The 13,491-nt window shown below is 39.6% G+C and overlaps 2 protein-coding genes across 4 annotated transcripts in view; both read right to left on the bottom strand.

Moving 5' to 3' along the window:
• LOC108877698 (3'-5' RNA helicase YTHDC2) overlaps window positions 1-1,020 on the bottom strand; it is a 28,840-nt gene extending 27,820 nt beyond the window's left edge. For all 3 annotated transcript variants that reach the window (XM_018667807.2, XM_018667809.2, XM_018667808.2), the window contains exon 1: window positions 875-1,020. The gene's annotated coding sequence lies outside the window, so the exon portion shown is untranslated. The remainder of the gene's footprint in view (window positions 1-874) is intronic.
• Window positions 1,021-1,721: 701 nt separating this feature from the next.
• dcp2 (decapping mRNA 2) lies at window positions 1,722-12,028 on the bottom strand. The gene is made up of 11 exons (XM_018667811.2): window positions 11,749-12,028; window positions 9,444-9,595; window positions 9,082-9,209; window positions 8,245-8,343; window positions 8,000-8,152; window positions 7,804-7,916; window positions 7,442-7,546; window positions 6,648-6,750; window positions 5,292-5,381; window positions 5,012-5,063; window positions 1,722-3,733 (listed from the first exon to the last, which is right to left on the bottom strand). The coding sequence occupies exons 1-11, from the start codon at window positions 11,814-11,816 to the stop codon at window positions 3,603-3,605; spliced, it is 1,194 nt and encodes a 397-aa protein (XP_018523327.1). The 5' UTR covers window positions 11,817-12,028; the 3' UTR covers window positions 1,722-3,602.
• Between the last annotated feature and the right edge of the window lie 1,463 nt (window positions 12,029-13,491).

Here is a 13,491-nt window from a genome sequence, read left to right as displayed (position 1 = left end):
GGGGAAAACATACATACAGTTCTGTTTCATCAAACAATCTGCAGAATGTTGTGTGCAATTCCACATCTCCTGGACGTATTCAGAGTACAAGTCAACTAATGAGAGCAGAGAGGACACTTGGAAAACACACAGGTTAGTTGTACCTCAAGTGACAGGTCCACAGTTTGTTGGAGCAGACAGATAAAGGTATGTTTGGAAATGAATGCCATGTTAGTGTCAACAGAAAGATGACATCGAAGGCATCAGGCTGGAATCAGCGCCTTAACCCCCTGGGCTCCCAGACCACCTTTCAGTTCTACTGTTAATACATACTCACTGCTCTTGTAGGTACAGGGGAGTGATACAATGTCAGTGACTGTAAAATATAACTCATCAGTACAGATGTTCACTCCTGAGGTAACAGAGACAACTACAAGTACCAATATAATGCTACATAACAGCAAGAGCTCCTGGTATTTCATCATTGTACTGGACAAAATAACAATAACACTTCACAATACAATGCTAGAGCTGGGTATCTATCATCAGTGCTTCATTGGCAAGAGGCAAAACGTCCCTAATGTTAAGTACAAATCTAAAACTGCAGTCATTTGTCGTCAGTATTCAATAGTTCGTCAGGTCTTGTTTACGTACATCAGTGTCATTTCAAGCCGCTATGTGTTTAAATCAGTGACGAGCCGAAGAAGTGTGGTGAGAGGTTAGCTAAGTTTGCCTCAAGCGGTCTCTCCGCAGATGCTTGTTTCATTTCACCGGTACTGAAACACACAACTAACTTAGTCTTAGCTTAGTTAGCTGACGGGCTGAGAATAAGAAACTTGTTTCTGGCTTTACGTCCAAGATTGTCATCAAAAACTAACGAACGCAGATACTTTGCCTTGGTTATTGAAGAGCTCCGGGCTCCAGTAGCGCTCACAAACCAACGGGGACCCAGTCACATCAGTGGGACATACTTCAATGAAATGATCCGTGTGTTTTTTTTCCTGTGTGGTTCCGGAGACAATGGCGCCGCTAACAAGCAAAGTACATCCGGTCTGACCTCTTCAAAATCAAAGACTTATTAAGCACAACCTCACAAAATAACGCACGTTACGCACATTATTTGTAGGCATTTAACACATTTTCACTGTCATTGCAAATACATTTGTGAGTCTAGTGTCTGACAGATAGACACTAAGATAGAATCCAAATAATAACTTTGAGAACACTGATCATGATGAGGCTGCTTTTAGTAATCAAGAAACGTGAACTTCCGGCTAGGTATTATGAAAATAAAAGCACAAAAGCACACCAATCTGGCAGAACTTGAGAGGATCTGTCAGGAAGAACTGACTGCCCAAATCCAGGTATTACTAAGTAATGAATTACGGATTCAATGCTAGCGATAGAATAAAGGGGTTATCGCCGCTATAATCTGGGTATCTTTAATATCAGACACCAGACACCAGAGATATTTTGCCTCAATGAGTTGGACAGACAGAGCAACTTTACAATCCTTTGGCCCAACTGTTAGTGCAGCAAATTCTTATTTTAAGAGTTTAAGTGCTTATGTAGCATCATCTTGTGGAATGCTGGGAATACATTAAATTCATGATAGAAAACAAATCTGCAAAACAAACTGAAGATACAGTCAATGTAGTTATCCCCAAAATATGAGCCTGAAGAGACTGAGGAATGTGCATATTCCTAACTTGTTAATAGTATAACAAGTCAACTGCCAAGAGTGAAAAAACAGACTTTATTAATATTCACAGTAAAGTCAAAAAACCACCAAAGCCAAAGGACACCTTGAGATCACCGTTAGTACAATCAATAACAAAGAAGCCCCGCTGACAAATTTTGCTCGCATCCAGACAGCAATCTCACATGTGTAGTTTTGACAGTCCCTTAAGAAAATAGAAATTGTTAGACTGTGGGATGAATTTAAATACCTCTGAAACAGTTGGTGATACTATGAAAATTGCCATTGTTTATAGTCTCAGCTGTATTGGGCAAGAAATCCTTTAATGCGGCCCTTTGCAATGTTTTTGAGAAAAACAAACAAACAAACAAACAAACAAAAAAAAGTATGTTCACAGTAGCCTAACGTTGTGGTCCTCCATCATGGTCCATAGCGCAAGAGTCTGAATGTTTTCATGCCAACTACACACTCTAGCAGCTAACTAGTGAGGCATTAAGAACATGATTGAGAACTTGTTGTCTATAAAATCGTAACAGGAATTTAAACCTGTAAACCTGACATTCTGCAGGACAGAGTAGCCTTGAACTGCAAGACTGCTAAAACCGGACAGACAAACACAGTGGGATGTGGGTCACTTCAAGGAAAATAATAAATGGAAGCTGTGGCTGAAAATATTATAATAATATTATTCTAATATTTACTCAAATTCAAATGTCATTTTCCTTTTGTGTGTGCCTGATGTATGACATAATAAAAACCCCATTCATCAGTCATTCAGTGTGGTCCTGAGCACTATACTGCCACAATATTTAAACGATAGGTGAAATTGATTCTCCTATTTGCATTTAAAATGGAATTTATCTCATTGCTGATGAAAATGAAAAAGGGGCCTTTTTTCATTTTTTAGAATAATGGTCAATCTCAGAACGGTTGTCTTTGACAGTGTTCACAAAAGAGGCCTGGAAGAATTCTGCCATTATAAAAATGTTCATGTGAGACAAGTTAATGTTGAAGTTTAATTTAAATTCAAATAGAGGGCCAGTTTGCAATGTCATTTAGGTTGCACACTGTCTGCCAATTGGATTCCATCTATTAGCATTATGTGGTGATACTGTGGAGTACACTGAAACTTATTTGTAAATGAAATTTTCCTGGCCTTGATTACAGATTTCAAACATTAATATTATATATCATATACAATACTGGCAGCCACAGACTTCCATACATGAATTTTAACGACATTCAACTTGAATGAAGACAAAGCTGTGGTGACTTCTTGTTCTTCCTTTCCTAAGACAATATTCAACATTCCTGAATAAAATCTGAAATAATTTTGGTAATAAAGCCAATAACACTGTTAATACCCGCCTTCCTCTCAGCATCCAAAACACTTTTGGTACTCAGTTGGAAGGATGAGAGAAATGATCAACACCTAAATTATTCTTGACTTAAAATCAACATGACATGATAAATCTAACATTGATTCACTGGCCAAATTCACTATGATATCACAGCTGAATTTTAGACTTTTCACTGTCACCTAATGTGTTTAAAATCTATGATGTTCTGAAAACTTTTCATCCATCCATCCAGTGACTAATGGTTAACCTGAGCAGTCCTCTCTTTATAGTCTATGTGTTCTCTCCTGCAGACTGAATCACGAATTTAGGTCTTTAAAAAACGTTATGTTTTGATCTTGGACAGATTGAAGACAGTACTTTTAGGTTAACCATCTGTCTAAAAAGGCCTGGAAAGACGAACAACTCCAGTTGTGAAGTTTACAAGATGTGTTTGATGACAAATGGGCAACTCTCCACTGTAAATGTGTGTTCATGACAAGCAAAACAAAAAGGAAAAGGGCATGTTCAACGACATCCTTGCCTAGACTGTAAGGTAAACTTCTCTAAGGCCATAATTCATCATGTCAGTAGTCAAAACATTTCATGATGGCATCTCTGTCGAATCTGAAGTTGAGGAAAGCCTTAGAAGAGAGCAGGTGCTCACAGTCTCTGCTGTGGACTGTCTGGTGACCATTGGAGCTGCATGGAGCTCCATCTGTAAAAAGAAAAGCTTGTTTACATGTTCCATTTGTGGAAGACGTTCACTTTGCCTAAAATCTAAGGAAGTGCTCATTGAAATTTCTGAAAAATATTGTTTTGTATTTGTTTTACTGTTGCCACAGCATTCAATGAAATGTGTTCTGTCTGGTGCACAACCAATGTTCCTCATTTAGTCCCTGCCACACATGCAATTCCTTCCAGAGTTTGCTGAGGGTCAATGCTGGATTAACAACAAGGAAAAGCAGGCAAATACCCCACGTGCCCCAGACACTCAACGGCCCAGAGTGCCTCAGGCTGTTTGTATGGCTATCACTTCATGTTAATTTAATCAATTACAAATTTCTTTGGTAATATGCCACACTGGGACACAATAAAAAAAGAGCATCTTTGGTGGCACCTGCATTTTTACCTGGTCTGAGGCATGGGCACAACATACAGGAGACCCAGGGCAGTGTAGTACTCCAGTGTAGAAAAACTTGGGTTCTAGAGCCCTGGGCAGAAAGGGGTTGGGAAAATATTTTCCTGTGGGGGGGTGGGGCTCCTAACAAGTCTATTTATCTGTGTTCACAGAGGCAATTCTGAACAGAAGGCTACACTTTTTTATTTTATGACTGCCTACTACACTGCTCCAGGCTCCAGGAAACATACTGGAAATAGAGATGTGAAGTCGAACCTAAGGACTGATATGTGAGCTGATATGTTAAATGCATCACTATTGGCTTAAAAATTGGCTTTCGTTACTGTACTCTATTGTAATCTACTGCATAACTTTACTGCTCTCCATAGTGTCTCTCTTCCTCTGTGTTTGTTTACTGTTCTCTAAACATCTCGCCTGCATGTGTTGCAGTGCTGCCCTCATTTTACCACAGCTGGCCTCTAATGGTAGATTGTATCATCTGAATAACATAGGCTTATAAACGTAATCATTTTGAATCAGCACTTTAAGTAGTTGGCTTATGTGGCTAATAGCAAACAAGGTGTGTAAGATCGCATATCGACAGCTGTTATTTCAATGTGTCAGATACCTATATAATCAACATCTAAGTAAATTCAAGTATCATACTGGATATGATATTGGTAGATACATTAAATTAAACAATTTCCATATTAACCATATTAAACTCCGTGTTCTGGTAACAGTCACATGCCCTGAACAATTCGAGTGTGAGCTGAAGGCTGTCACATTAGTAGATACCATGCAGCAGTAAAAGCATTTTCTTAAGTTAATTTAGCTTAGATGCAAACTAAGACAAAGTAACGGTACAAACCATACCTCTCTCAAAACTGTCTTGCAATCTTCTGGGTTGAAGTTTTTTATCTTCTTTCTGTAGAAACAGTATAAGTACTTGTATTAAACAATCACTTATGGATTAGCATGATGCCAAAGGCAATCATTTTCTATTTCTACACAGTGGTTTTACAACTGGTCCAAAATCCACTAACAAAACTCTGTGCAATGATTTGGAATGTTCGTTTCACTTATATTGAGGTTAGAACCTCTCTCTATACTTACTAAAATAGCAATCTACAACCTAGACGATTTTGCACTTCACCTGTTGGTTGTTGGCTCCATTGTCATTGGCTCCTTTCTTCACATAGGGTGAGTCCTGACTTTTTTTCCCATTTCCCTTCAAGGTTGCGTTCTACAGAGTAAAGAACAGACATTATGAGGTAACTGTAGTTAGCAGCAGCTCCGTCTCAAGCCAATGACAGATTCTATGTCCTATTTCAGGGGCTGTATCAAAAGCAGCAGCACTGAATGTCTTTATAACACTGAGAATAGGAGGGAGAGAGGACCACATACTGAGGGTAGAGAGTAGAGGGTAGTAATGTTTACCAAAGTCAGTTAGCTAAAACTGTTGATTATTGTTATGAGGACAGATGACTGGGCATGTCTACTGTATCAATGAAGGTCATAATGCCTAGGATGGTAGCTGAGGACATAGAGTACTGTGCAAAAGTTTTAGGCACTTTACATCTTTTTACTCTTATCCTTCATCAGTAGCATCAGGGAGGTGTCTGATCAGTCCCAGATTAATTCTGCAGCAGGACCAAATACACAGTCAGCATCATAAACAACTGTCCTCAGAGACAAGAAGAACAAGGAGTCCTGCAGTAGATGGACTGACCCCCACAGAGCCCTGATATCAACATCACAGTGTCAGTCTGGGATCACATGAAGAGACAGAGGACACTGAGACAGCCTGAATCCCAGAGGAACTCAGGCAACATCCCCAAGATGCTGAACAAGAGAACAAGAACCTAAAGATCATCTGGACTGACAAACCAAGGAACAAGAAGGATATATTTAAATCTTTGCTATGTATTCAGTTTTGCAATGTGGACTCATGAGCAGTACATTTTAGCTATTCTCTTCACTACAAAATCAGTCTTTTCTCTAAATGATGTGTTTGTATTGTTAGTCAAATCTCTCTCCACCACTTATGTGTAAAAAACATTATAAGACTATAGTATATACATTAGTAGCATTGGTTAGTTCTCCCTTACCAGTCTACAGGGGGAACTAGCAACATAAACTATTCAGCTGTTGTATCTTTCAACAAAAGACTTCAGTAGAGAAAATCAGAAGATGGTTTTAAGATAGATGCTAATTCATTAGAGTAAACAGAATTATAAATTGTATGGTTTTTGATGGTACAGGTCCAGCAGTCCTGACCCTACAGATGATGTCAGCTTTGGGTGAACATTCATGTGGCTCTCCCCAGGTTCAAACACAGTATTTATCATGTAATGACAGACTTTACTGTGAAGTAGTGGCATTATTAGTAGAATTCACCGTTTTCCTTAATCTAGCAAATGTGTAACTATTAACAGCTGCCTAGCCTAAATGGAAAATGCTGCTGTTATATAATGGTTAACTGTAGCACAGTAATCCTGTCTTTTCCAACCTGTTCATACTGGCTCAGCTGGCCCATAGCCTTCTGCTGCATGTGTTTTGTCCAGCCGTTTCCAGGAAATGCATCAGTACCTGTGACGCGGCGGGATTTTGACCTAAAAGGTGGAAGACAACAGAACACACAACAAACTGGATATTTTGTATAGGATGAATGCTCAACTGTTGCCCAGAGCTGCCCAGAACCCCCTAAATCAACACTATTGCACTCAGGAAATATTACTAATATCCAGGTCCTCACACCACTAGTTGTATGTTATTCTTATGAAGGACACTTACGATGTTTAGATTCTTACCCTGATGCAAAAGAATCAGGGGAGTGTTTGATATGTAGCAAAATGAGAATAATGTGTTATCTAGCTGTCTTTGCGCTTAACTCAGGTTTTCTGGGATCAAACAGCTGAAGCCATAGCAGAGGACTTAAAACATGGCTATTTCTAATGTGGAAGCTTAACACACACATATTCAACCCAGTAGCACAGAAGATCTTTACAATCACCAGTTTCAGAGTGGGCACCCAAGATTAGGACCAGTTTAGTATCTGACAAAATGTGAAATATAGTCAAAATATCTCCTTCCATCCCTGAGTTATGGTGTTCAATAACTGATTCTCATGTGTTTTGTGAGGTCACAACGACACTGACCTTTAACCATCAAATTCGAATCAATTCGTCCTTGAGTCTAAGTGGACATTTGTGCGAGATGCAATGAAATTACATCTAGGCATTCCTGGCTGTTATTTGAGAAACAAGAGTAACATCTACTGATTATGGATGAAGTGTTTTTTACCGAGCATTGTCTGAAGGTTTGCATGGAGTGTTGCTGTTGTTTGCAAAGTCCTCATCGCTGTCTGTTGACTCGCCTTTCAGCCTGCTGATCCATTCTCGCAGTGGTCTGTACAGGTGGAGCAGGAAGTGTGTCATAAATATCAATCAGTAATTAGAATGAAACTAAATTGTGCAGAGCCAGGCTAGCCATTTCTCCCTGTTTTATGCTAAGCTAGGCTAATCATTTCCTGATTCCAGCTCTGTACTGACCATACAGACATGAGACTGATATTCATCTGCTCATTTCACCCTCAGAAAGATTATTCTCTTTAAATGGATAATTTAATACTGAAAGTAATGAATGGCATGCTTCTACATACAAACCTTATGAATGGAATGGCCATGAAAAATCTGTTGGGAGCAAGTCCAAGTTTAGACTTTGGGGTCATGTCATTCCTGTGACATGGCAGCTTCTCAATAGGAAACCATTCAATATTCTATAAGAAGGGGAAAGGATCATGAAACAGTTTTGTCAGCTACAAAAACTTGGAAATTCCATGCGTAAAAAAGGAGTACCTACCCTGATCTCTTTCCTTGTTTTAGGGTTGAACTTGGTATCCTTTGACACTCCTGGTATAATGTAGAGCCGAACCAGCTGGTCAGTGATTTTCTGCTCTATGTACATGTCTTTGCAGATGCGATTCTTGATGTCAAAGCCTGTCTCCTCCAACACCTGGAAAACACAGAAAACATACACATTAAATATACATGGCTCTGTAAGCTTTCATTTGGTCAAAACTGAACAGTAAAGATCATGTGTCTCACCTCACGCACTGCACAGTCATGAGGGGCTTCATCCTCATTAACTTTCCCCTTTGGAAAGCCCCAACCTGACTTTGCAAGGTAGCCCTGAACAAGCAGTACCTGAAAAGATGCAGCAGTAAAGGATAGGTGATGATTAAGTTCATCGCTTTTCACCTTTAATGACACGCTTAGTGTCATAGAGGCAAAAGCCTCACAACGTCTCGGAGCGAGGACCGTGCACACTCACCTACATGTCAACCTGACCTTTGACTGTTTGGATATAAATTGATAAATTAAATTGATAAATTCATCATTTTATTCTATTAGACACCAAATTTGGTCATAATTAGCAAATGAATTTTTGATGTGAGGTGACACTGACTTTGACCTTTGACCACCAAATTCTAATCAATTCATCCTTGACAATACAATGACAATAAAGCCTATTTTATTCTATTCTATTCTTGAGTCTAAGTGAAGGTTTCTGACAAATTAGAAGAAATTCTCCCCAGGTGCTCCTGAGATATCACGTTGACAAGAATGGGATAGGCTTTAGAACACAGTGACAGTGACCTTAACCTTGGCCTTTGACCTCTGACCAGCAACAGTCTACTATCCAAATCACTTGTTGAGATTTTGGGAACCATATCCCAGAAGTTCTAAAGCATGATTAACTTTCTTGACCCATCTGACCTCTGTTTTCCAGACTTCAGCTTTTAACTTGTTGATATTACTGATAGAAATGATACAACTGCAGATAAAAGTCAAGATGTAACATGGCAGAAATATCCTCTGAATGACTTAATAAAAGTGATGTCAGATGTTGCTGCAGCGTTTGAGTATGCAAATACAACTCACGTTTTCTAATGATTCATCTAGAATGATTGCTCCATAAGTAGGTACGCCCATCTTGTACTCCTTCCACTGTTCGAGGACTTTCTGCACATCCTCTCCATGAGGCAAAAGAAACGGACAGTGATGGAAGAGTTTGCAGCTGTCAAGGAAAATAAATAACCATCATGGGCACCACACCTGACTTATTGCTCTGATGATGACAACCACACTGTTCATATTAGTTTGTATGGAAAATGTATTTGAGTGGTTGTTGTTACAACAAAAAAATTTAAATGGTATGCTGCAGAATGTGTGGAGAAGAACACAGTGGATATGAATTTCAGTGCACAATAATAAATGTACAACATGAATTTTGAAAAAGATATCAGCTTTGGCGAAGTCTCTTATCCCACAGTGAGGAGCTCCTGGGGTGTTCTGCATGCAGAAGTCCAGGTAGAACCAGTGGGCCAGCTCAATCTGGAAGCACACCCGGATGGCATTGTCCCTCTCCTCACTGGGGATGTGCAGGATGAACCGGCTGGAGAAACACCGGAGAAAGGGCATCAGGATCACATTAACATGCTATCGGTGGCGCTGAGCCAAATGAGCTGTGGGCCCTTACTGAGCCCCCATGTGTGTGTCACTCTAGCTTCACACACACAGACTCAAACAGTGAACATGCAACAGAACAGGGCTGCACCATTCTGTTTAAATAAAAATCATGATTGTCGTGCTTAGAATTGAGATCATGATTCTGTTTTCGATATAAATGTTTATTACATTCATTTGACTGATACAGAAGGATAGGCAACAAGATGCCAACATGGTGGTTTAGGTTCAGTCCCATTTTAATCAGCTTTTAATCAGATTGTTTTTGTTGCACCACCACTGCCCCCCTCACTGCACGTGACAACACTGTGTCAGCTGTGGAAACCAGGTTTCTGGGGTGCATAATCTCCCAGGACATGGGTAACCAATGTCTACTCAGTCATTAAAAAGGCTCAGCAAAGGATACACTTCCAAATTCCAACTCCTGCCTGCTGGTAGCTGCTACAGAACACTGTACAATACGCACAGCAACAGTTTCTCCCCATATGCCATCACTCTGATGAACAGTTAATCAGTCATGTAACAACAATTCCTGTGCAATAACTCTGTCACAATAAAACACTCGCTCTCTTACAAAATATAGTTCTATTAGTTTTATACTCACTTTGTGCAATAACATGCATATATCATCCATCACTTGTTATGTACAAACACAAGCAGACTGTATGCAGTGTACAAAGATGTGTATACTCGCACATACTACACATAACTACCTATTGTATGTGTATAACGTAATTCATTACACTACCCACTTAATATTTATTTCAACACTCCTGGCACTCACCCACACACTGTGCCACTCACTCCCTTGTTTATAACTTCAGAAACTGGTTGTGTTGAACCAATATATTGTATGTTGTTTTTTCCCTGCTGGACTGTCTATAATAGTATTTTTTTTTTTATGTTTGTTTTAACTTTGCTCAGCTTTACATTATTACTGGTACTGTGTACTGAGTACACTGAGCCGCAGGAAACCAGAGTTAAATTCCTAGTATGCACAAACATACTTAGCCAATAAAGCTGATTCTGTTTCTGATTCAGATTCTTTAATTTTCTCTAGAACTGCTTATTGTAAGTCTCTCTTTACCTGCCAGAGAAGCAGAGCCTGCCCACGACTTGAAATGATACAGAATACAGCTGCCAGACAAAAGAGATCACACAACCCTTTCACACTCTTCATTGTTCTGAAGATTTATGAATTCATTTTAAGGTTTTACTCATTACATTTAAAGCACTTCATGTGGAGTTCCAGCAGGCATTTAGAAACTTTTCTGCATTGACTACACTAATGATTTTTTGCTATATTAATATCATTGTTTTTGTTGTTTGTTTATTTGATTTGCTTTGTTTTTGTGGAGCTGTTGTGTGGTTGAACTGTGCTGCATTATACAGAGAGGTGGTTCAGTTATTAGACTATCCTCACTGTTATAAATGGGGCAGACAAAATAAGAGCACCTGTCCCTACATTTCAATACAGTTCAACAGCACCACAGCCTCCAAAATGGTCATGAAGTTGAATCAAAACGTCTCTAAAATTGTTTCTACAAATGTTGATCATTATAATCTTCATGAAGTAGGATTTAGGACCGTTGTACTACACTAGTTTAGTTTGCGCTAGTTGTTCCCAATAACTAGTAACAGAGCCTAGTCATATGACATAAGTTGGATATCTATGGTTTTGGAATGTTGGTCACACAAAACAAGCAAGTCGAAGACATGAATGTGAGCTTAGATAAAACTGAAAATTGGCAATTTTTTTCAATATTTGAGTTAGCTTTTTAGGCAAAAAATTATTCGCTTCATCGAGAAAATAATAAGCAGATGAATAAATAATGGCAATAACAGCTTATTGCAGCCTTCAAAACAATAGACAGGGTAAACACAACAGCAGACACGGTTCAACCGCAGCTGAGCTAACAACTACAGACACATCCTGTAGCGTAGAGAGCGCCACTGAAGTTTCTCGCTTTTAGCTTCGCACAGTTAAATCATAGTTTTTATGAGTGCACTTCAGAGCATAGTGACGAGCAAATAGTGTCCGTTACGTTAAATATATTTAAAGCGTCCCGTTTAAGTCGTTACCTGCAGAGGTCATCCAGTACGCCGGAGGGTATCTCCACTCTTTTTGTTTCCATGTTGGTTGACAACATCCCGACTCTGTCTCTTTCAGAGAATGTGGGGACGAAAGCCACATTCAGCAGCAAGCTACAACCGCATTTCTCAGCTCATAGTCTCATCTCCAGCTTTACATAATGTACCAAAAAGGCCTCATATCGGTTCATAACTACTCTTTCGTTTCTTCTTCGCCGAGAACTCACTGTGTCTGCTTTGTGCTACGTTCAGGTCACGTGGGACGGACGACGGGCATGAAAGAGCTCTGGTATTAACAACACCAGCTCGATAGTATAATTAGAGAAGAGGTTGTGTAAGGTAACACAAGTCAACTGTGTGAGAAGGGAAATACTGAGCATTTATACTATAACAGAATACCAATTAAATTAGGATTTACTTAAAATGAACGGGCTGAATTTGGCAAATGTGAGGCGATTTCAGTGTAATATGAAGTGGATGGCGTCAGACATATTCAAGATTTCAGGAAAACTCCAGTTTTTGTTTAAGTAATGACCTGAATTTTAACTTGACCGCTGTTTACGAGTGTGAAGTTCGTAATTACCGCAACTGCAATATAACATGAACGCCACATTGGTTTACACCCGGAAGCTAATCATCCAATCACAGGCTTAGTATGAGAATGCGGGTTGACTACATGAAACACTATTGGTTTATCTTTCCGTCCATCAATAGAACCGTCATCAGCAAGTTAGATTGAGCTGTAAGGCTCATCGCGATGAGCCAGGCCCGCGTACAACCGTTCACCGGCAGTCGCTGCGCCTAGTAGATCTCTCGGTGTTGGTTTCGACTTCCAACTGACTTGATGGTCAACGTGAACTGCCAGAGATTTCAGATGTTGAGTATAGACTGTCGTCACGTCGGGCACATTCTAGGCTTAGCTTGTTAGCAGAAGTGAAGTGCTCAGCGATTCTGGCCTGCATACCCAAAACTAGAACTAAAGTAAGTACAGAGTAAATTAATTAAACACACACTGAGTGAAGCCTACTCAGCGGAAAACTGAACTTTACTGACACCTGCTTCCCAACATGTCGATGCGCATCACATGTCAATCCCAGCATATCTCATCGGGCCCGTAGTCCCTTCATTAACTCCTAAAGATCAAGACTGCCTGTGTGACAATGCAAAATAAAGAACTACTGCTGAGAGCACACTTTTCATATCTGTCAACACCCCCACCTGCACTCACATTGTCATCTTCTTTAGCATCAAAAACACATGATAAGATGCATGATAACACATGCATCATGACCATCTATAGGTGGTGCACACTGGTGTCCATCAATTTCTTCCAATAGCTGCACTAGGTACAAACACTCGTGAGGTTGCTAATGCCATGTACTGTCTCACAAGTGGATAATGCAACAATTGGTTGCCTTTCATTTTCTCTCCATTTTTTTTCTGTGACATTTTTACACAAATATCACTCTGGTCAAAATCAATACCAAGATAATGTTTCAGTTTGTTTTTCATACTCAAATTTTGCTCCTTCACAACAATCAGTGCATTTTCATCACTGGCAGCAATGATCAAGTTAAGCACTCATATTATCATTAGCACTGTCTCCCTTGTGTAAACTCAACAATGAGCAGGATTCACTCGTGTAATATCTTATTCCAATTCCTGCCTGATTGTTTGAGTGACTTTTCTCATTTATACACCAGCTTTTCAATTGTGCTAGATTTCAACTCATAA

This window comes from Lates calcarifer, linkage group LG9 (genome assembly GCF_001640805.2).
Source record: "Lates calcarifer isolate ASB-BC8 linkage group LG9, TLL_Latcal_v3, whole genome shotgun sequence".
NCBI lineage: Eukaryota > Metazoa > Chordata > Actinopteri > Centropomidae > Lates > Lates calcarifer.
Note: the sequence above shows the minus strand (reverse complement) of the source record. Positions and strands in the feature narration are given on the sequence as shown.